Source organism: Thamnophis elegans, chromosome 1 (assembly GCF_009769535.1).
Source record: "Thamnophis elegans isolate rThaEle1 chromosome 1, rThaEle1.pri, whole genome shotgun sequence".
Taxonomy (NCBI): domain Eukaryota; kingdom Metazoa; phylum Chordata; class Lepidosauria; order Squamata; family Colubridae; genus Thamnophis; species Thamnophis elegans.
Genome location: NC_045541.1, coordinates 72,033,369 through 72,058,032, shown reverse-complemented (window position 1 = coordinate 72,058,032; position 24,664 = coordinate 72,033,369). Strand labels below are relative to the sequence as shown.

Genomic DNA, 24,664 nt, shown 5'->3' with positions numbered 1-24,664 from the left:
ATTATTGTGACAGCTATGTACCTCTCACTTTTTTTTGCTTTTTTCCTGCCTGAGAATTTATTTCACACAGCAGATGAAAAGGATGTTATAGAAATGGAGCCTTAAGTTATAACTACCTATTGAAAGTTATTTGCTTTTTTCATGCCTTTCTTTTACAGTTGGGTTTGCAGAAAAAGAAATACATGCCTTATAACTATCAGCACAAATATTTTTTCTTCAGTGAGTATCTTTTCTCCCCCTACCTCCTGTTAAACTCCAAATGAACTTTTTCTTCTGTTATGCATTCTACTTAATCCCCAGCACAGTTTAGATTAATAACAACTCTTATTAATATAAATGATAATGATAAGTTAAAGAGGAGGAGGAAGAAGAAGAGCAGTAGTAGCAATTACAGAACAACGCAGAGAATGAGGAGGAATTCTTTCCTTTCTCAGACCACACAGATTCCCATGAGTTTAATATACATATTTAAGCTGGAGGGAGGCATCCCGATTCTAAGTCCATACCTTCAAAAACAGACTATGCCTAAACAGTGCAAAGAGAGAAATGGCAAGCTGGAGAGGGTACTGCACTTTCTCATGCAACTGCTCAATTATTTGATGCTCTATAGACACAGCTGAGGAGCATCCATAAATCAAATTACAGTGGAAGAAAATTGCCATGGAAGAGAGGCCAGAACATAATGGAGAATATAGTCCAACCTCTTCACCAGCAGTTGTTTTTGTTTTTGAAACTGCTTTATTCATAGGATCATAAATGGTGCCTGCTGGATCTAACCCCTGGCCCATCAAGTTCAGCAGTCCATTCTTACAATAACCAACCAAGGAAATCTAGTGCTCTTCCTTCAGGTGGCCTTCAGAAGCTACCACACTGCCATCCAAGGTACTAGCCATTGAATCATGAGCTCCATCCTTTCTTGAAGCCAGTCAAGCTGGTGGGCACCACAACTAACTGCTTACAGTAGATCAGAGGGAACCTCTGTCATAAGTATTTTTTAAACTGTCTTCAATTAGATTGAGTGTTGAGTCTGAGTCTCAAGAACCACAAAAGCATTGGACTCTGAACAAGGTTTTTTTTTTAAAAAAAACATATCTTCCTATAAGAGTTACAGAGATATTTTATTTTGAAAGAAACCCAAGATATAAAAACAAAACTTGTAACTTATAGGTGTAAACGTATTTTCTGTTGCCTCTACTTCATATTTTATTCTATTGCTAGTTCTGTATTCTTACATTAATTATAATTATTATGAGTACAATTATTCTATTCTATTCCAATATTGTATTCTGTGGTAATATTATATAATTATTTTTTGTTCTTACAAACACTGTTCTCCCTTAGTTCCTTTCTCTGGAATATCTTCTCCTTTTCTTCTCTGCTATTGGTCAGCAAGCAAAGTATTTGCAACTTTCCCTGTTGTGCCTCTATACTTCTTTTCCTCTGGACTATTAACCCCTCCCCTCTTTTGAAGGAAAATGCCTTTTATTCAGGTGATTCCAATAGAAGAGAATATTTGTAGTTGGAGTGGAACTGTGGGGTCCTTGGTGCTCCTTGAGGCCAGTATTTTTCTTGCAGACTTTTCATTACCCAATTAGGTAACATCATCGGTGCTAGAAGGTGGTGGGGTGTGCTCTCTTTATATATACTAGTAGCTTGCCCTGTCTCTAGTTTGAGGTTTTATATTGTTGTAAGTCACCCAGAGTTGTATTTTACAAGATGGGCAGTTTTACATGATGTCTTTTATGAATGAATATATAAACACTTGAAAGCTGGTCTCACTGGATTTACCAGGGCTTTTCCTCTAAACAAATCTGAATAGATTAAGATAGTATTGTCCACTTATCACAAGGAATAACAGATCTTCCTTTAGCTCATTCAGGTGTATTTTAGTCAAGTGGTTCTAATGGAGCCAGCACAAATAGTATGAGTGGCACAATTCAGGCAGTCTCTGCCACATACAAGTTTTGGAGTCGATTTATTTTTGATGATGAGATTCTCAAGTACAATTATAATTGTTAAATAAAATGGTAAATACAGAACATTTGAGGAGCGTGGTTGATGCTTCTTTTATGTTTAGAAAGGACAGTTAATGGATATATGCATCTTGTTTCCTTCTACAGCATTGCCTCTGATTGTATTGACTACTTTTCAATTTTACTCATTGTACTTTATATTCCAACGCAAGCTCTGGAGGGTGAGTACACAGATAATCCATACCAAATATTAAATAATACAATACTGAGACACCCCCCTCCCCCCGGTATGTTTCTAGGTTTAGAATTTTATTTCCTTAAGCGAATTGAAAAGACTAAACCATTTTAAGTGCTTATAAAAATTTGGGGATGGGGATATTGTTAATGGGAAAGTCAATGCCACCCAATTCCAAAGTGCTTCCAGATGAATTATTGCTGGCTATCAAAAGGCCTTTTATGAAGAAGGCATTCAATTTTTGCCTGGGAAAACAAATGTAGAAGGCAGGATGGGGAAACCTTGGAGGCAACTGGACAATAACATTGATTGAACTAAGAATGGAAAAGAATTACAATCCAGTTTTCTCAAGTAGAGATTATGAAGGATTTGATCAAAAAATGATTTATGGTGGCTTGAATACAACTATAAAGTTATGGTTCATCTTTTTTTAAAAAAAATTAGAGGGATTGGAAATGGGTTTGGACTTATTCTTTTCTAATATAGAAGATGGGAGACAAGACTTTTCCAGCCTTGTTTAAAATGGGAATTTGCCATGTACTATTGTCAAGTGCTCTAATTAAAAATGGCTGAAATTTTGTGGGATAAACAAAGCAAATAAAATCTCTACATTCTCACCTGATATCACAAAAACATGTCAGTTATTGAAAATAATGCTTTTTATGAGCTCAAACAGGTAGGTCCACATGCACAGCAACACTGGTGCTTACAACATACCTGGTCTCTTGTATTGATAATCACTATATAAAATGATTGTCTTCTCTGATTAATTAAAAAACACCTAATAACAACATGCAAAGAAACTTCTCTCCATCTCTTTCACTTCCTGGAATGATGTGAGCTCAAATTATTGTACTTAAAAAAACCCACAAGCGTAATCAGTCTTTCTAGTGAATTTTTTCTATAGCTCTTTTCAATCAGTTAATCTGTCAATCCTTTAAAAAAGAACCCAGGGTAGAATTGGTTCTGTCAAAATGGGCCGTAAACAGAGCAGAGTTTCCAGAAGATATACATGTTGATCTCAGTAAGATTCCATGTAGGGTGTCTACTTGGAGCAAGGAAAGATGCTATTCTAATCTCCATTCCTTCTCTTCTCTTCTACAGGAAATAGCATGGACTCTGGCATATTTTATCCGATTCTTTATTGCCTTCAACCCCATATTTGGATTCAAGGGTGTTTTGGGATACCTCCTTCTTTTGAAGTAATGTTCATTATATGTGCTATTTTCTTTGTGTTTCACTATCCCTTCCCAGACCCTGACTATTCTCTAGATCAGTGATGGCGAACCTTTTTTGGCTCGCATGCCATAAGGGGGGGAACGCAGGGGGGGTCGTGCATGGGCATGCTACACCCATAATGTAACGCATGACACCACTGTGCGCATGCATGCAAGAGAGGTGCTCCCCCCACTTCTGGTTTGCTTGTAGGGTCCTTTTTACTCCTCTGGAGGCTTTTTGCCCTCCCCAGGTGCCTATAAAGCCTCTGGAGCCTGGGGAGGGCGAAAAATGGCTTTAAAAAAGGCTGAACTCACATGCCCTGACAAATGACTACCCGTGCCACCTGTGGCATGCGTGCCATAGGCCGCCATCTCAGCTCTAGATTATCCTTTTCCTAACTTCCATATGTGTAGGCTTCAATTCTACCATTGGCATTATAATAGCTATCTGGGATATAGCCAAGCCACTCCATTTGGGATCAGTTTCCAAGATATCTGCTCAACCTTCCAAATTTGTCCACTACCGCAGAAAGATTGGGGGGGTCCTAATCTTTCATTTGAATCTGACTCATTGTCACTGGAGGAGTGTTAGAAATGTATTGATTTCCATAGAAAGGCATCATTAGGTCTAGTAAATGACTTGCATTCTAAGCCTAACAAACAAATAAATTTGTCACACTATTCTACTTAAAGGCTTCTTTGTGTAGATATAGTTTCACTTTGCCTAATTTGCCTGACTTTGCCTCATTTCTGTCTCTCAGAGTTCTTGAGAGTATTATATTTACATGGATAACACAGACGAATCATCTTCCTATGCGCATTGATCATGATAAAAACATGGATTGGTTCTCTACACAGGTAAGAGAGATCCGAGAAATAAAATTGATGGCTGTATATGATTAAACTTTAGCTAGTCTGCGTAATTTTATTATATGACCATAATTCACAGATCCATAATAATCCAAATACCACAGGATCAATTATAATTTGCACATGTAAAAACTGAATTCCTTTTTGGATGTTATTTTTACCTATTATTATTTCTTTTACCTTGCTTTTCCTATGATAGAAAAGTTTGAAGTGTGTTTAGAAATGCTATGCCTTTTCTTATAGATTATGATTGCCCTTGCTTTGGTTTGGACTTTATAAAAATGGAAATGAGATTCAATTCCTTTGGCCTCATTTTAAGATAATAGCACTTACTGAAAGAGAAACTGGCCAGTGCAGGAATCAGTTCTCTCTTGTCCATTCCCAGCATCTGGTTTTCATCCAGATCAGGATATTCTTTTTAGAAAAGGAGGCCTGTGAGTTCAAATCATACCAGACAACTTGGTTCAGTCTGGAATCAGTAAGGGGAAGATTTGAAAGTAACTGTAGAAAAGAAATGTTTCACAAAATGAAAAATAAATATATTGCTAGAATTATATTTTAATTCTCAATTTTCAAAACTGTACAATGGTGACTATCAGATGTGATAACAAATGAGTATTTAAACTCTACTATTAGGGTAATATAATTTAAGATTTCCAAAATTCAATATATTTGTCTAAAAATACTAGTTATATACCAATACATACAAACCAACCAACATGAATATAAATATAAATCATGGACAAATATAAATATATATTGTGGACATTTGCTTGATCTTCCTTCATTCACGGTATGTCTGGACTAAAACCTGTCTTTCTCTCTTCTCCCAGCTTCAGTCAACGTGCAATGTGAATCAATCTTTTTTCAATGACTGGGTAACGGGGCACCTGAATTTTCAAATTGAGCACCAGTGAGTACTGATTTAGGGCAATGAGATTTTAAGCTATCAGTAAGAAACTGCTTCATAGTTTGAATAAGGCAAAAAGATAGTTAAGTATCACAAGTACTTTGCCTTCCTTTCTGCCTATAGTCTCTTCCCTACGATGCCTCGGCACAACTTTTGGAAGGTGGCTCCTTTGGTGAAGTCCATGTGTGCTAAACATGGTATTGAATATCAGTCAAAACCTCTCTTCACTGGCTTTGCTGACATTGTGTAGTAAGTATCAGACTATCAGGCCAGAAGGGGAGTTGGGGATATAGGAAACATTCAAGATATAAAGGTTAGCCAAACAGATGAAATGAATGAAATCAAATGAAGGATCTGCATGGCTTTGCTCTCGAGAGTCGGGGAAAGGAGAACATGCAATTAATATAGACATACTTATATACATGTGAATATGTCAACTGAACAAAAGAGATCTGGTGTGCAAAGTATTACACTGCTAACGAGAAGAAAGATTTTGGATGTAGATCCTTTAAGAATAAAAATAAGCCTAATAGTAGAAAGAGAGAGATGCTAGTCATTAAGCATGTGTACTATCACATGCATCTTTTATAAAATTAGTTAGTATTAAATAATTAGTTATCAGTTAACAAGAGCCTTTCATAGGTGGCAGCACCCAGCTGTACTTGGGTGATCTTGAAAAAAGATAAGCAGAATCTAAGTTGGTAATATTTTGATAGAATCCATCAACAAAAGGTTGTAAGCTAGACTGTTAAGCTGCAAAAATAAACAGGCAATGGCAAACTATTTCCATGTTGCTTGCATGAAAATTACATACTCAGGTGGCCTCCTAAAGATAGGCAGACTATGCAAGCTAGAGATACTGTCAAGACATGTCAAATACCTAAAAGGATAAGTATCACTCCCTGGCAGATTTTTGTGCTACTTTCTCTGTCCTCAATTTACTGCACTTAAATTCACTTCTCTGCTTGAATCAGAGGCTTTTTCTAAATAGGACTTAACTTCATGGCAATGAAGAGAAATTTACTTTCTGTTATTTTCAGTTCCTTGAAGGTTGCGGGTGAAATCTGGTTCAAAGCATATCAACTTGAACAGAAAACACAAAATCCTAAAATCTGCCTTCAACAAGGGAAGAAGGATGAAGAGATAAGATAGATCTGAGGTGGATCTTGAGAGGCTCCAGGCATAGAAAACCTAGAGTAATTTGTGAATGAAACAGAATGCAGAAGAGTCTTTTGGCCTCAGCTCAACTTTTGGCATGTTTCCTAATGAATATAAGCATTGCAAGCAACACCTCCCCCCAACCCCTTTCCTGCTTCTGGGTCTTGGATGTATTATAAATAAAGTTTCTTAATACTTTTCATTGAATTGCTTTGTTTCTGCTTTTTACATTTGACCTCTGTTTTGCAATGGTTATGAAAATAAACTTAATTGCTATTGCAGTGGATTCTGGATTATGATATGAGATTAAATTGCATCAGTAGATACAAAAAGCAGCTAAGAAATCAATCCATATTTCTTCTATTTTGTTTTCAAATTTACTTGATGTTTCTCTCCCCCAGGGCTTCCAATACTGGGAGAAATCTACTAATTCTTCCACATTCATTAATAATAAGAGAAATGAAAAGGTATCTTGCACCACCAAACAAATAATATCACCAAGATGACCATGCAGGTTTATATTTCTGTCATTTTCTTCATTTTAGGGGCTTCTTCTTGGATTGGGAGGGTGACAGAGGTGGTATTCACTGACCAGTTCTGGAGAACTGGTAGCAGAAATGTTGAGTAGTTCGGAGAACTGGTAGATACCACCTCTGACTTGCCCCGACCCCATCTATTCCCTGCCTCCCAAGTCCCAGTTTCCCCACTCCAGGGGAAGGTTACTGCAAAATCCCCATTTCCTCCCATCAGCTGGGACTCAGGAGGCAGATAATAGATGGGGGCGGGGCTAGTCAGAGGTATTTACCAGTTCTCCAAAGTACTCAAAATTTCTGCTACCGGTTCTCCAGAACTGCTCAGAACCTGCTGAATACCACTTCTGATTAAGGGCCACCTGGAGGTTTATCTGTCTCATCAGGGACACCTGAGTGGTACAAATGGGTATGGAGCCTTATTGGAACTGTTGAAAGGACTGTGTTATAGATTGGAGATAGATGATGTCATATCCCTCTCCTTCTGTTGAGAGAAGGATGTTCAGTTTTGGCATACATGGCCTCTTTGACCCCCTCTTTCAAACCAGCAGTCATCTCTGTTCCAAATGTGGACTTTGCTGTCTTCAAAAGAGTTCCTTTGTCTTTCAAATCCATATAGACTGCTGAATCTAGTTATGATGAGTTTCTTCCCTACGTTGTGCCCTAACTACTGTTTCACTCAATGATCAAGATTCAGTCCCAATATTGTTTGTAAGGTGAGGACTGCCTAAAATAAAATAATTTTTCAAGGAATATATCTTCAAGTGTGGAAATGACACACTTGCCACGCTTGAGAGGTCAGAATTATAGTCACTTGGAACTATTTCAAAATCCTTCAGTTTCCATTTCAGTTTCTATTTCAGAATCTTTCAATTCATTGAAATCTCCCCACTTTGAAAGTATCCTTTTAAAAAAAATCACCATTCTGGGAAAGCTTCATGCAAGGGGAAAGTAAAGTTGAGAATGAGAGAGAAGTAGGAAACTTTGGTGGAATAACAACCTCAGTAGCTTAAAAAGAGAAAACAGTTCTACAAATTCTTTTTTTCCCCTGTTCTGTTCTGTTCTGTTTTTCTGTTTTAAAAAACACAAAAATTTCATCATTCGTCAATCATTAAAACATTGAAGTACAATTTTTTTGTATGCCCCTCCCTCCCTCCACCCCCAACCCCTTCCTCCTTCCCCCCCTGACTTCCCAGAACCCGTACACGGTATGGATTTTTAACTAACACAGTCTAAAATCTATTGAGAAAAAAGAAATAAAGAAATCAATGACATTCTACATTGACCTTAGCTTCTTCTTGCTGAACTAACTTTAAACAATTTAAATCATTTCTGATCTTAAGCATAGGCTAACTGGAATTTCTTGGTCCCGTATTTATTTTGTATATAGTCAATCCATTTTTTACAGTCTCATTTATATCTCTCATTTGAGTGATCTTTAAGATATGCCGATATTTTAGCCATCTCGGCTAAGTTTGTGACTTTCAATGTCCATTCTTGGATTGTAGGCAAGTCTTCCTTCTTCCAGTATTGCGCCACCAACAGTCTTGCTGCCGTTATTAGGTGCGGAATCAAGTTAGTCTCTACCACTGTAAAATCAGTACATATACCTAGTAAAAATAACTGAGGAGTAAACTTTATCCTTCTTTTAAAGATATTTTGCGTAACCCACCATATTTTTATCCAGAATGCCTTAACCTTTTGGCAGGTCCACCATATATGATAATATGTAGCATCGAGAGAACCAAACCTCCAACATTTAGGCTGTATATTCGGATACATAGAAGCCAACTTTTTAGGATCTAAATGCCATCTATAGAACATCTTGTAAAAATTTTCTCTCAGATTTTGAGCTTGTGTAAATTTCACATTTCTTACCCAGATTCTTTCCCATGTCTCCAACATTATTGGTTCTTCAATATTTTGAGCCCATTTTATCATACAATCTTTGACTAATTCTGTTTCCGAATCCATCTGTATTAATACATTATATATCCTCTTTATATGCATTAAGCTTTGATCTCTTATTTGTTTAAACAAATTATCCTCAACTTGGATAAAACCAATTTTTTGATCTATTTTCCACCTAGCCTGTAATTGCCCATACTGGAACCATGTTTGAACTACCTTCTCCTCTTTTAATACCTCTAAGGATTTTAATTGTAATACCCCCCTTTCCGAGGTAAGAAGCTGTCTGTAAGTAATTCTATCCTGTTTTTATGCTATATTCATATTTTCAATTGCGTGTCTAGGAATTGCCCACATGGGTATCTTGTCATTTAATTTATATTGGTATTTTTTCCAGACCCGCAGTAAAGCATTTCTTAAGATATGACTTTTAAAATTCTTATCCAATTTTTTGTTGAATAACAGGTAAGCATGCCAACCATATACCAGATCGTGTCCCTCAATATTCAATATTCTATCATTGGTTAAATGAGTCCAATCACTAATTACAGATAATGCCACTGCATCATAATATAGTTTTAAATTAGGTAGTTTCAATCCTCTCTCACATACATCTTGCATTATTTTCATCTTTACCCTCGGCTTCTTTCCTGCCCATACAAATTTGTTGATACCCTTCTGCCATTCTAAAAGATTTGCATCTTTTTTAAGTATAGGTAACATTTGGAAAAGAAATAAAAATTTTGGTAAAATGTTCATTTTCACTGCCGCTATCCTACCCAGCAAAGATAAGTGCTATTTCTCCCATTTTTTCATCTCCGTCTGTATACTATGCCAAAGTGGTTCATAATTATGCTTATATAATTTCCCATTTGAAGTTAAAATGTTAACTCCAAGATATTTGACTTTTTTAACTACCTCACATCCTAGCATCACTCCTAATTCTTCCTTTTGTTTAGTATTCATATTTATAGCTAATATTTTTGTTTCTCCTAAATTTATTTTAAAGCCAGACACTTGACCATATTGATTAATCGTATTCATTAAGACCATACTGGATTCCTGCGGTTGTTCCAATATTATGACCAAATCATCCGCAAAAGAGCGGACTCTATATTCTTGCTGCCTAATCTTGATCCCTTTTAAACCATCCAAGCCCTGTATTTTATTCAACAGTACTTCCAAAGTTATAATAAACAATAATGGGGACAAAGGACAGCCCTGTCTTGTACCTTTTCCAATTTGAAAAGAGTCTATTAAACTTCCATTGACTATAATTTGTGCTGTTTGCTGTTGGTATATTGCTTTAATTGACTGTAAAAAATTATCTCCTATCTGCATTTTTTGCAATATCTTCAGCAGAAATTGCCAGTTAACTCGATCAAAGGCCTTCTCAGCATCCAAAAATATAAACGCAGCAGGGATCTGGTTGTTCTTTCCCAAATATTCTAATGCATTAATAATTAATCTGACATTACTTTTCATCTGTCTCCTCTGTATAAAACCTGTTTGGTCCGTGTGTATCAATTGTTGAATAACCAACATTAACCTATTTGCTAATATTTTAGTAAAAATTTTATAATCTACATTCAGTAATGAAATAGGTCTATAATTTTTAGGTTGAGTAGTATCTTGATCTTCTTTGGGTATCAAAGATATAAACGCTGTCTTCCAAGATGGAGGCACTTTACCTTCCATTTGAATCATATTAAATAATTCTCTAAGAGGTTCTACCATTTCTAACTGTAAGTTTTTATAGTAAACCGCCGTCAAGCCATTTGTACCTGGTGCTTTCCCTAACTTTAATTGCTTAATTACCTGCAAGATTTCCCCCGAGGTTATTGGTTGATTCAATTTTTCCCTGTGCTCTTCTCTAACTGAAGGTATTTTCTCTTTATCTAAATATTTGTCTATATCTAAACCACTAATTTTATCCCCTTTATACAGTTCTGTAAAAAATTCCGGAAAGGCCTTTTGAATCTCTTCCTGTTGAAACACCTTCTTCCCTCTGTAAATCAGTTTAGATATATTTCGAGTTTTCCTTTTTTTCCTAATCTGATAAGCTAACCATCTGCCAGGTTTTTTGTATTACAAAAAGTATTGTGTTTTACATATAATAAATTAGTGGCTACCTGGTCAGAGATCAACATGTCAAATTGAGATTTTAATATGTTAATAGCTTCCTTAACCTTTGTATCGTCTGGGTTCAGTGTTAACTCCAACTCTTTTCTCTTAATTTCCTCTTCCACTTCTGTTCGTTTTAACCCTTGTTTATTTCTATGTGTTTTATTTATATTCATCAGCACTCCTTTTGTACAAATTCAGTTCACTTTTTCATAGGTATGTTTGACAGTGATATAATTCAACCTTACTATTTACTTCTCACGTCTCAAATTACTGCAAACTTTCATGAAAAAGCAAGATTTCTCAGATTTGGAGCTGCTCAAAAGAAAAACTAAATGCTTCTATTTCTCCCTGAAATCAGTGGAAGTTTAAAACATTGCATCTCACTTTGTTAATGTACATTCTCATTGTACATGTTTTGCAGAGCAAGGAATAGACTATCACTTTTTTTTTGCAAAAACAATCACAATTAGTAAAAAGTCAACAATTCAGCATATTGATTTTTTTTTCATTTGTAATAGAAGTCAAGCATGTATATTTCTGATAAACTCATGTGTCTACACATATAGTTCTTTCTCCAATAATTTGCAATAAATTGGATTCTATTGCTTTTTATTTTCTTTAAAAAGTTATACCAGTAAATAAACTTAAATAAGTTATAAGTTACCTATTATTTGAACATAATTAAGTATATATGTGGCCCAAGATCAATAGGTTTAATCTGGATTATTACTGTTCCAATTGCTAATTGCCTCTTTCCATGGCTGTTCTAATTGCCTACATTTGAATAGGTGGAAGACTATACTGACATGAAACTTATTGCTCCCATAGGTGATCCTTCTTTGACCCTATTGCCTCTTTTGCTTCATGTTCCAGACATGTTTCAGTACTATTAGGCAGATCAGAACTAATGCTACAATAGACTATTTTTATTGGAACATAATCACAGACTCTTACAAGTTAGAATGTGCTTCTCCCTCTCTCTTTATTGTCATGTGAATCAGGGAGAGGCTTGTCTGAGAGATTTTTTAAAGTTTGCTGCTTGTTCAAGCCTCGCCTCTCTGACCTTGGCAGCAGCTCTTCCTCCTGCCCTTCAAGGCCATTTCCTGTCCCCTTTCCATCACAGCGGCCACAAAGCCTCCTTCCAATGTACTGCTGACAAAGCCTGCGATTTTTAAAAATATATTTTGATGCTGCCCTCAGTTGTGTTGAAACATAGGGGAAAATACTTTAACTCTGGTATGTGACTTGTAGCTGCTTCATCCTTGGGCTGCAGAACAAGCAGACGTAGCAGAAGGAAGATGATGCCAGAGGAAGTTTGTGCTGTAGCAAAGTGCAGATCAGGAAAAGTCCAGAGATAACACAAAATGGGAGATCCTGTTATAGATTTCTATCTGCTTACTGAGATGACCGAGAAAAATATTTGGCCTACAGAAATTTATTAAGAGACAAATCTTCCCTCATAAGGAACGTTAGTCACTTTCCTGGGAAACAATATGAGCATATTTTCTTGATTGAGTAGGGATTTTAAAGAAGATAACCAAACAGAAATTAAATCCTAACATAATTATCAAAGGAGAGATAAGAAAACCCATGTGGAATTATTGGAAAGATGGTGCCTCTAAGCAGAAAAATGGAAATGTTTTCACTTCAGTGGGGATATGGCTCACAGAAGACATCCAGAGAAACCATACGACTTCCATGTGGAAATAAGTAATTATAAGAAATAAAACAATAATAATTAGAAAACACACTTTGAGAAAACTCACTTTTGATATTTTTTAAAGAGGTGTCTGGGACAAACTTGGTTATTTCATTAAGGGTTTTCTATAAGAGCTGATTTTTAACCTATTAGAAAAGCTTTCCGGACATCCCATTTGTTACCTTCCAGAGAAAGACAGGTAGGAAAATGGGAGTAAGATACTCAGTAACCATTGTCTGTAAATGTCTCTTATAGTTTATAGTTTATTTATTTGTATGCCGCCCTTTTCCCTGAGGGGACTCAGGGCGGCTCACAAGTTAGGGGAAGGGGAGGACAAAACAAGTTATGAACATAAAACAATACATTGTTAAAAGAAAACACAACTATCATACCATTCGGGTGGGGTTAGGATCTTTAGCCCCAGGCCTGCTGGGACAGCCAGATTTTAAGCGCAGTGCGGAAGGTCTGGAGGGTTGTGAGGGTACGAATCTCCACGGGGAGTTCGTTCCAGAGGGTCGGAGCAGCCACCGAGAAGGCTCTCCTCCGGGTAGTTGCCAGATGACATTGGCTCGTTGATGGAATTCGAAGGAGGCCTAATCTATGCGATCTAATCGGTCTAGTGGAGGTAATTGGCAGTAGGCAGTCTCTCAAGTACCCAGACCCAATACCATGAAGGGCTTTGCAGGTGACAAGTAGCACCTTGAAGCGCACCTGGAAAGCAACAGGTAGCCAGTGCAGCTCGCGGAGGATAGGTGTTACGTGGGTGAAGCGAGGTGCACCCACGATCACTCGCGCGGCCGCATTCTAGACCAGCTGAAGTCGCCGGATACTCTTCAAGGGCAGCCCCATGTAGAGCACATTGCAGTACTCCAGCCTAGAGGTCACAAGGGCATGAGTGACTGTTGTGAGGGCCTCCCGGTTCAGGTAGGGGCGCAACTGGCGCACCAGATGAATCTGGGCAAATGCCCCCCTGGTCACAGCTGACAAGTGATGCTCGAAAGTCAGCTGTGGATCCAGGAGGACTCCCAAGTTGTGGACCCTGTCTGAGGGGCGTATAATTTGACCCCCCAGCCTGAGAGATGGAACACTGGGCCAATTAGTGGGAGGGAAGCACAACAGCCACTCGGTCTTATCTGGATTGAGTACAAGCTTGTTAACCCCCATCCAGTCTCTAATGGCCTCAAGACCCTGGCACATCACGTCCATCGCTTCATTGAGTTGGCACGGGGCGGACAGATACAACTGCGTATCATCCGCATATTGGTGGTATTTTATCCCGTGCTGTCGGATGATCTTGCCCAGCAGTTTCATGTAGATATTAAAAAGAAGGGGGGACAGGACCGAACCCTGCGGCACCCCATACGTTAGGGGCCTAGGGGTCTATCTCTGCCCTCCGACTAACACCGACTGCGACCTGTCTGAGAGGTAAGAGGAGAACCACCGTAAAACAGTGCCTCCCACCCCCACCTCCCGCAGTCGTCGCAGAAGGATACCATGGTCGATGGTATCGAAAGCCGCTGAGAGGTCAAGGAGTACCAGGATGGAGGCGTGGCCTCCATCCCTGGCTCTCCAGAGATCATCGGTCAATGCGACCAAAGCGGTTTCTGTGCTGTAGCCAGGTCTGAAGCCTGACTGGAATGGATCCAGATAACTGGCTTCCTCCAAGGACCGCTGGAGCTGAAAGGCCACCACCTTCTCAACAACCTTCCCCACAAAGGGGAGGTTGGAGACTGGACGATAGTTGTTTAGGACGGCTGGATCCAAAGATGGTTTCTTCAGGAGGGGTCTCACCACCGCCGCCTTTAGAGCGGGGGGAAAGACCCCCTCCCGAAGGGAGGCGGCAACGACCGCCTGGATCCAGCCCCGTGTCACCTCCCTGCTGTTTACAACCAGCCAGGAGGGGCACGGGTCCAGCACGCATGTGGAGGCACCTACAGCTCTCATCGCCTTGTCCACGTCCTCAGGGGTAACAGCCTGAAAATCAATCCAGTGATGACTTACCAGATTATCCCTTAGTGCCTCGGCTGGGTCTGCAGAATTGGAGTCCAGGTCCGCCTGAAGCCGAGCAACCTTGTCCGCGAGGAATTGGACGTAATCCTCAGCCTTGCCCTGCAGCGGATCAACCGAATCCCTCCTATTTAGGAGGGAACGGGTTATCCTAAACAGGGCGGCTGGGCGCGACTCAGCGGACGCAATCAGAGAGGCAATATGATTTCTCTTTGACATCCTAAGTGCTCTACCGTACTCTCTGACGCAGGTTGTCAAAAGTGCTCGGCTCGATTCGGATTTACTGGATCTCCATTGGTGCTCTAGGCATCTCTTTCGGCGCTTCATCTCCCGGAGTTCCTCAGTAAACCAAGGAGCCCTCCTGGATCCACTGCCTCGGAGCGGCCGTAGAGGCGCAATCCGGTTAAGAGACTCCGTCGCTGCCGAGTTCCAGGCAGCAACCAGAGTCTCCGCCGGACTGCGGGCGAGGGTATCAGGGATAACCCCAAGCTCCGTCTGGAACCCCAAAGGGTCCATAAGTCGCCTGGGGCGGAACCACCTGGTCGGTTCCTCCTCCCTACAGTGGGGGTTTGGTCTCCGAAAGTCAAGCCTCAGTAGGTAGTGGTCTGACCACGACAGGGGTACGATCTCACTACCCCTCAGATCACACAAGATCACAAGTCCACTGCTCCGAAAGAAATACGAGGTCAAGCATGTGACCCGCCGAGTGGGTTGGGCCCCGAATTACTTGGGTCAAGCCCATGGCTGTCATGGAAGCCATGAACTCCTGTGCTCCATCAGAGTGTTCACCGAGCGAAGGCGAATTGAAATCCCCCAGAACCATAAGCCTGGGGAACTCAATTGCCAGCTCGGCTACCGACTCGAGGAGCGAGGGGAGGGCTGCTGCAACGCTGTTGGGAGGCAGGTACGTTAACAGTAGACCCACTTGACCCTTGAGGTCCAACTTCACCAGCAGGGACTCACACCCGACAAGCTCCGGAGCAGGGATCCTACGAGGCATAAGGGACTCTTGGATAACAATGGCCACACCCCCACCCCTTCTCTGAGCTCTCGGCTGATGAAGCACCTGAAAACCCTCTGGGCACATTTCTACGAGGGGGCTCCTCCCTCCGGGCCCAGCCAGGTTTCAGTAATACATGCCAGGTCTGCCCTCTCATCTAAAATTAGGTCCCGGACGAGAGGAGCCTTGTGAACTACAGACCTGGCATTTAGCGACAACAGCCTGAGACCAGGGCCCTGATTACTCACGCCATCTGGCCTTGGAGTGGGACTCATAGGGCCGGAAGGAGGGATCTCTGTAACGTAGCGAGCCCTCCTTCCCCGGTAATGGCCAGCCCTAAAGTCCCCACCATACCTGCCTCTCCCTGTTACGACCGTAATGCTCCGGCCCACTCCCATGTCCGCAATTCCCCCAGCCACCCCTATGGCTCCCGCATTCCTCGACAGGCCCTCCGAATCAAACACACTCATTCGTTCACCCAAGCAGTCCCCACGTAGTAATTAAAACACAGAAAATACAGCAATAATAGGATAATAAAAGTGGGATCATTCACTCAATCACATGCATATCCCATACACTCACCATACAAGAATAATTGCGCAAGTATTAAAAGATGTAAAAAATGTGCAAGTTCAGGTAAAGTCTGTCGATGGGTTCGTATAAAGTCCAGTCCGGTGGATTCGCAGAGATATAAAGAGGGGGAAAGATTTTGTCTTCCCTCTTCTTGCGTAATAGATGGTAAAAGTGGTGTAAGTAGTCTTGGGATAGGAGCACCAAAGGGGCTAAGACGGAGTCTCTTAACAGCAACGGGCGGCAATGATCGTAGCAACCAGGACTAGATCGTAGGTCCGGTGTCCAGTGTCCAGTAGGAATCATATGGTGAAGTCCCGTATAAGTAAGAGCAAACCAAGGGCCAGGGAGAAAAAGAGAGGCCGTGCTGTAGAAAAGGCCTAGGGGGTAGGTTAAGGGGTTGTGGTAGTGGCTGTAAGGCCGACTGCCAGGTCTTATACCGCCCCATATTAGACCAACTACCCCACTATAAGTCAGTCAACAGAGTCTAAGGAGATACCAGGAAACAGGGCCAAAGATGTCAAAAACGCCAAAGCATCCAGTAATAAATCCACCAGAGTAGAGAGGGAGGGGGGGGCACCTAGGGAGACTATAGCAGCCGGGAGAAAACCAGCTGCCTTGCCTCACCCAGCCTCGTTCGAATCACCCACCTCCTTTGATAACAGTAATCCTCCGGAGACAATAAACACCAGGGTCCTCTCAATCAGCAGAGGAAATAGGGCCAGAGCTGGGACCATAAAAGATCGTAAAAATGCTGGTCCGAAGCTGTTTGTAGATGCCTAAGATGCCTAAGGCTTAAAACGCCAAAGCAAAGCCTTTAGCGAAGCGCCGCCATTTCCGCCAGCCTAAACGAGCTGCAAAACACACTCCAGGCTGCCGCATGGGAGAAGGAACGTTTGGGAGCGTCGACCCTCTGAGAGATTGATTATTCAGGTCCCCTGGATCTCGCTCCGTTGCAGGGACCCTGTTTTGTAGGGGTCCGATCCGAAATGCCGGTTTATTTTAGCGTTTTTCTGCTCCACCGGACAGAGCAGAGGGAACCAGCGGCCATCCTGCCTCACACATGCGCAGATTTAATCCTTCCTCAGTTGTTTACAACCTTGACATAAATAAATAGAAATGATTCTTCTGGTATGAAATCAATCGACCAATCAGAATAGAGCTGGAAGGGACCTTGGAGGTCTTCTAGTCCAACCCCCTGCTCAAATGGTTGTCTGATCTTTTCTTAAAAATCTCCAGTGTCGGAGTATTTTCATCTTCCGAAGGCAACTCTTATTCAGGGAGGTATTTATTTAATTATACTTCAAACGTTTAAGGTCTCCCAAAGCAGAGAGAATGACTATTCCCAGGGATAGTGGTACTGTGGAAGTCCTGAGGTCAGATTTTCATTCTCAAGACAGAGCAGTGAATTCTCTCAATTCTTTACCAGTACCAAACTATTGTTGGCTTATTGCCTATGAATCACCCATCTGCTGGTGCCAAAAAGCAGATGTTTAAAGAAGGAAGCTTTGAGAAAATCCATTGTACATCGAGATTTAGAAACATTGATGATTGATTATATGACATCAAATTGATTTTGATTTCTAGGGAACATATAGATTTTCTCCATGATCCCTAAAAAAGACTTTCAGGTCTTCCAGGGATGCATTTATTGCTAATGAAATTGAGTCCATCCAACTTGATGTTGGTTATCCTCTTCTCTTTCCTTCCTTTTCCAGAGAGTTAGGTTTTTGTATAATGTGTCCAAAATAGGATAATTTGAGCCTGATCATTTGTGTCTCTAGTGAGAACTCAAGGTTGGTTGGTTTGATGAGCCATTGGTTAAATATGTAAAATTCTGTCACCAGGCTGTTTTAATTGTATTTGGACTACAGCAAATTTTCCTGGATCCTTCAGCATTTTCTCTTAACGTTTAGAAAAACATTTCTTTCAAGTCCCATTAGCTGAGATCCAGCTGTGGTCCACAATTTTCAATCAGTTGTTCTGAAAAGTTTTTTTCCAGGTTTCCAAAGTAAATCTTGGAGCCTGTTGCAATGCGATCACTCCATTAGAATAAATACAGAAGAGCTGCAAGGCACTAAAGTATACATAATCCCTGAAATAAACATTTCCCAAGACCGAAACAAATGTGATCTGAGTTTCGGTATTGAGCAACTGCAAGATAAGAATGTATTGTATTAGTGATAAGCCTTTGTCAGCCTCTCTTCCCTGCAAGCTGCCAGAAAGGTGTGTGTTTTGACCACTATAATGCGTAAGCAAATGAACGCTGTTTCAGATTATGCCAATCTTTTTTCTGTATAGCCAATAGAAATCCTCAACCTGTGATATTCCAGGGATGGAGAGAAGGCAGAGATGAATCAATAGTGACTCGTTGAATCCCAGCTCAGTTTGTTCTCCAAAATAAACAATTACTGGCACAGCTGATCTCCGTCCTATCACTATCAGCTGGGGAGGGCAACTTTTCAAAACACAATGACTCACAACGGTCGATAGCCTGCTTCTCCTTCGTACTCGAAAAGCCGGACATCTTAGGCTCGCCCGAGTTGCTTTTTCGGGAGTTTCTCAGTCTGCGTTTGTCCTAGGAGAGCAGCGTCGTCGAAACTTTGTCGGCCAATCGAAGGCGAGGAGGGAGGAAACTCCCTTGCTCGGACTCGCCCAGTCCGCCCTCCCGATGGTGCTGAAAAGGAGAGCGCCAAGTTCCCCGAAGCCTCGGTCGCGGAGGGTGAGATGGCTTCCCAGCCAGGAGAAACCGGGATCAGGCGCAGGAGGGAGGTTGATCCCGCGGCCGATGAGTCCGGCCCTTCGCGGTGGTTTACCTGGGAAGAGATCGGGCTGCGCACTGGCCAGGAAGACCCATAACGGGAGCGGTGGCTGGTGATTGACAGGAAAGTCTATGACATCAGACGGTTCTACAAGAGGCACCCGGGGGGCTCTCGGACTATCACCTCGTACGCAGGGCAGGATGCCAGGGTAAGGCGCGGGGCAGCTGACGAGTCGAGGACTCGGGTGGCCAGTTTCTTTCGTTTCCGTAAGGTGTCACAGGGAATACCATAGTTTACGCAATTCTAATATTTGTAGCTATGGGCACGGCATTTAAATATCTTCTCCAAGGCTTCTGTGGTAGCTCTACTAAGTGCTAGTCAGATTTATTGATTGCTTGTTCCTTTACCGTTCAGGGTTGATTCTATTTGTCATTTTCAGTCTCTTCACTGCCAATGTCATTGTACGTGATTATAATTAGTTTGGTCTTCTTTATATATTTAATTTTAATCCCATTTTTTCACTCTGCTCCTTGACTTTTATCATTAAAACTTGCAGATTTTCTGTATCTTCAGCTTCAGGGAAGGGCTATTAGCATAATACAGGCTATTGATGTTTCTTCCCCAAAGTTAAACCAGTTGCCCTTAATATATATTCAGCATATACATTGAATATAAGGGTCAAGTACACAGCCTTGTACCCTTTTGCTAACCTGGAGTCAGTCTGTTTTGCCATGTTCTGCCTGTATTGTGGCTTCCTGAGTTGTATGTAAGTTTTTCATGAGGACAACGAGATTCTGGGCTTCCCATTTTTCTGAACACTTTTCAAAAGTCTTTCTATAGTATATGAAGCACATATTGACTTTCTTTTTGCTAGTATTTGGCTTTCTCGATTATTTACAAAGCATTCCATTTATTCTGCTCTTTGCTCAGTTTGTGGAGCTACACTTTAATAAAGGTCCAAAACAGTTGGAACAGGAGCCACAAAGAGAGAGTGAGGTGGTTGTTGAAGGAATTGTTAAACCGAACTGTTGAGCCTAGAGAAGAAAACTCTTAAGTGGGACTGAGTAACCAGGGTTAATGTGGAGGAAACAAGTGTTGTGTGAGAATGGAACCACTGATTTAGGGTAAGATGTGGGCTTCCTTTCTGGATGTCTTCAGGCAGTGATGAGGCAGCCTTCCATTAAGGAGGAATCACACATAAGAAGAGAGGTTTGACATGATGGCCTACATGGTCCCTTTTAAAATCCATTATGTTATGAGTCTATGATTTTCCCAACTCTGAAGGACTGAGCCAAATCTTACAAATCCCATTGTTAATTTAAATAGAAGTGGGATAAATAAAACAGGAATCCTACCCACAAAATGGTGCAGTGAAATCAGCACAGAGGTTCTTTCTTTCTCTTTTACATTCACAAGGACATATTACTCCTGATATACGCTATGTCAGTGATGCCTAACCTTTTTGTCATCATGTGCCAAAAGCACTCACGTACATGTGCGACAGCATGCCCACACCCATAATTCAATGTATGCACGACCCCCCTGCATGTGCCCCGACTCCTGTGTATGCATGTGTGACCCCCCCATGCTCCCATGCTCCCTGCGTATCTGCCCCGCCCTTCCTCCACCCTATTTTGGCTCCCATTACATTTTTGGGCCTCACGCAGTGCCCTCATGCCCTGTTTCGGCTTACAGATTGGTGCAAGAGGCATTCCAGGGTCAAAATCAGGTCAGGGGACCACATGCATTCCCCTGCACCCTGTTTTGGGCTTGGAAGGCCTTTTGCACCAATCTGGAAGCCAAAAAAAGGCATGACGGCACTGTGTGAGGCTCCAAAATGCAATGCAAGCACCCCCCCATGCATACCCCCCACCCCCTGTGCATCCACACATGTGTCCCCTAAATGCATAGCAGAGTACCATAGACCAGGTGGCCAGCAGGAGGTGCACTAGCATACACAGTGGAGCTGGGCTGGGGCAATGGCTGGTGTTCTGGCAGAGAGGGCTCTGCGTGCCACCTGTGGTGTGTGTGCCATAGGTTCGCCATCAGGGCACTATGATTTTAGAACAAAAAGAAAGAAAAAGAAACAATTTAAACCAATTCTCTATAGGTTAGCTTTGCTTAGAATTGTTGATAAAACATTGAAATGGTTTGTTTTTACAGTTTTACCAAAAACCAAAGTGAAGCTCTGAACAAGAAAACCCTTCCAACTATATTTAAGTGTAATTATTAATTCATAACCCACTATTGCGGCAATTAAGTAATCAAATTGTAAGTTTTTAATTAATCATACACAACTTTAACAAGGAGCCAGTAGTTCACTCATGCAGTACTATCCTCTCTGTTTTCCCTTTTGCAAAGAGAGAAACTGGATCTATATCACATGATTATTTGAACATACACATACTTATACACCTTTTTGGTCAGTTGGGAAAACCAGTATCTGGCCTCTGTTAATACGGACTGCAAGTTGGAGCTCTCTCTCTCTCTCTCTCTCTCTCTCTCTCTCCCTCCCTCCCTCTCTCTCTCTCTAACACCCATGCACAACAACAAGCTAGGTGTAGAAAATAAAAAGATAAGATATAAGTTATGTGTCCATGGGGTTGCAATGGGTTGGACATGACTTTGCAACTAATCACAAAAATTGTCATGGAGCCAGTTTGGTGTAGTGATTAAGGCATCAGGCTAGATATTGGCAGGTTGTGAATTCAAGTGCTGCCTTGTGCATGAACAGAAGTAAAAAATAATAATTTTATCATCATTTAAAAAATAAGACTGCCCTCAGTCGCTATAATCCACTTCCAAAGCACATTAGCCTATTTTTTCCTGTTACGTTTTACTTACTTTTTAATTTTTAAAATATGTTTTGATAAATATTTCAGAACACTAGTAAAATCAAATGCAAATTAAACTCAGAAAAATAAAAAACAGAAATAATTAAAAAAATGGAAGTGAAGGTTGAATCATGGCAACTGGACCAAGCTTTGTTAATCTGAGATATTCAGTTGCTCATCCAAGTAACTTCATCAATCAGAGTAAAAATTACCGGTAGTTAAGCAGAGTCAGAGAGTGGTTGGAATTTATCAACTATTGCCGCACCAATTTCAGGTATTTCTCCCTGAAATGAGTTGCAATATATATGTCAATAAAGGTTTAATTATCCAGGCCAAAGGTGATTAAAGGTTGAATTATGGAACTGGAACAAACTTTGTTTATCTGCCATGTTAATCTGAGATTTAGGGAGTCATGATTCAAATGTAATGAGTGTGGAAAGAGTTCTTACAGCTCCACCTTTAAACACCTTTAGCCTGGATGATTGAGTCTTCATTGACATACATTAAAAATGGAAAGAAAAAATAGAAAAACAAAAGGGAAAGAAGTAGAAGACATAAAAAGAACTATATTTAAAGAAGTGACTTCCAATCTTCAGTATGCCAAGTAAAAAGAAATTTGATAACTTATTACCTGCTATAAAATTACAAACATATGTCTATCTTCTCCAAAACCCATCCTTCTATATGCACAACAATAGATGATCAACTTTTCAGTCCTGGTGTCAGCAAAAGGCCCATAAAGAGTTACCAGCGATTTATAAAAAGCATATTTTATTTTAATCTTGATCAAATAGAACAACTTTTTATTCCTTTCTTTTACTTTGAACACTCTTGGTTTTTAATTCATTCAGATGTTATCTTTCTTGTTGTATCACAGAGGCTTCTTCAAGTCTTTAACAGACCTCTTTTTTAGATCCACTGGAAAGTCATCTGTTGCTCCAGACTTTACTTGAAGCAAAAATCATTTTCTGAATAATTATAGTTTAGAATTAATCATAACCCTTCAGAGCTAATTTCTGAAATTGTGCAAGTGTTTCAATATCTTCAGTAAAGCACCTCCTGGGAATTATATCTGTCATGCTTAGAATGGGAGAGAATAAAGATAAGAATCAAATATAACCACTCAGCCTAAAGATATTTCTTCCAGGTTGACTTTAAATTGGTTCTTTATTATAATATTTTTTCCTTTTTTTTCCTTTATGTTTTGGCTTTAGGATCCTTTTACAGCCTTTCACCTTGACAAGACCCTAGTAAGGAAGCACATGGCATCACTTTTGATTGGGGAATTGGCACCTGATCAGCCCAGCTTTGAACCCAGTAAAAATGTAAGTTTGGAGACAGAAAATTGAGGTAGTGACTTATGGTGTTAATCTGCAAACCCTTAATTATCATTGGGTTGATTCAAAGATCACTTTTGTCATTAAAACTGATGTGCTACTAAGGTCAACAGAAGAGATTGTATAAGGTGCTCCTCAATCTTTCTGCATTGTCCTTGTACTTCACCCCAATCTCTTGGCATTTATAAAAACAGTAAAAGTCCATTTCCTTCAGCAGACTTTAAATTATGAAGTGAACTTAATAGCTGCCATTTCATTCCCTTCCACTTTCCACCTCATTGCCTTGAAGCCGCACTTGATTCTTCCCAAATATATCTGGAGGATGTCTTCACTATCACTCACACTTGGCCTCCTCTCATCTCCCTGTCTGCTTCCACTAAGCAAGCAAGACTCTAATCCACAGTGAGAGTAACATGGAGATAGCTCTGTTTGCTTCTTTAGCTTCCACAGATTCAAATGGAGTCTAAATAACCCCTCCCCCCCATGATGACACTTCTGTCGTCTCAACAAGACATATCCAACTAGTGTCCAATGTAGAGTGAATGTATTCAGTTTTACCCTTTTCATCCTCCAGATGTAGAGCAACCTCATTTTATGTCCCATCAGATGATTTTTCATTTGATTCTGCCAAACAAGATCCAAGGTATTTTTAAAAGTTTAGTTGCCTATCAAATTGGGCAAGTAAACTCAGTTCTTTCAGGCTGCCTTCCTCAACCTCCGCCTAATTAATCCCAGCCTGCCTTTTTAAGATTAACAAGCAGGTGATTGCAATGCAGCCTCAGGGAGTCCGGAGAAAATGGTTTATCAGGATCATTTTCAGTCAGGTTTCAGACGTGGGCAGAGTCTTGAAACACCATTGATCATGCTTGGGAATGTCCTGTGACGGGACTTCTGGCCAATAGGCTTCTAATGATGTAACCTGCTGAAAGTTATTGAGTGGGCAGCTGTATAAAGTGATTAAAGTAGGTAAATAGAGCCCCATTGAGCTCCATAAATATTTAATCACAAATAATAATTAATATTAAATCATAATATTAATTACATATTTTATAATGGTAATAAAATACTACATTTAAGTAAATATTAATGAAATTGAAATATAGTACAAATATATTCTATAAATGAATGTTATGTGCCAATAGTTTACAATAAATATACAAATAAAAATAGTACTGAATAACACAACAGTCAGTGGTTTTTTTTAAACTAGTAATTCTCCAACCATAGATTAGTATGTGCATTGGAGGAATATATAAATTGCTGCCTTGTGGACACTCAATAAAGTGGTAATAAACATTACCAAACTATACCAAGCTATACCATGAAATCATATATATCTCTCCCTCTCTTGCTCCCTCCTTCTCCCTCCCTCCCACATCTTTGTTTCCCCATTAGCGCTTTTTGCCAAGATTACTAAATATGGATAGACATTGATTTCTAGTGTCCCAAGTTGTAGGAGTGACACAAAAGGTAGTCCTTCTGTGGCTAATCATCCTTTTCTTTTAGTCTCAAGCAGGTTGGCTACAA

General features: G+C 40.4%; 1 protein-coding gene across 3 annotated transcripts in view; it reads left to right on the top strand.

Annotated features, from left to right (window-relative positions):
• LOC116510617 (acyl-CoA (8-3)-desaturase-like) overlaps positions 1 to 24,664 on the top strand; it is a 105,731-nt gene that overhangs the window by 38,207 nt on the left and 42,860 nt on the right. The window contains exons 6-12 of one of the 3 annotated variants that reach the window (XM_032220241.1): positions 159 to 219; positions 2,121 to 2,194; positions 3,313 to 3,410; positions 4,187 to 4,283; positions 5,129 to 5,208; positions 5,329 to 5,454; positions 6,246 to 6,572. In XM_032220241.1, the coding sequence (XP_032076132.1) occupies positions 159 to 219; positions 2,121 to 2,194; positions 3,313 to 3,410; positions 4,187 to 4,283; positions 5,129 to 5,208; positions 5,329 to 5,454; positions 6,246 to 6,357 (648 nt within the window). In that variant the 3' untranslated portion in view covers positions 6,358 to 6,572. Of the gene's footprint in view, positions 1 to 158; positions 220 to 2,120; positions 2,195 to 3,312; positions 3,411 to 4,186; positions 4,284 to 5,128; positions 5,209 to 5,328; positions 5,455 to 6,245; positions 6,573 to 24,664 lie in introns of those variants that run through there. The other 2 variants (XM_032220248.1, XM_032220255.1) reach the window with 2 other exon arrangements.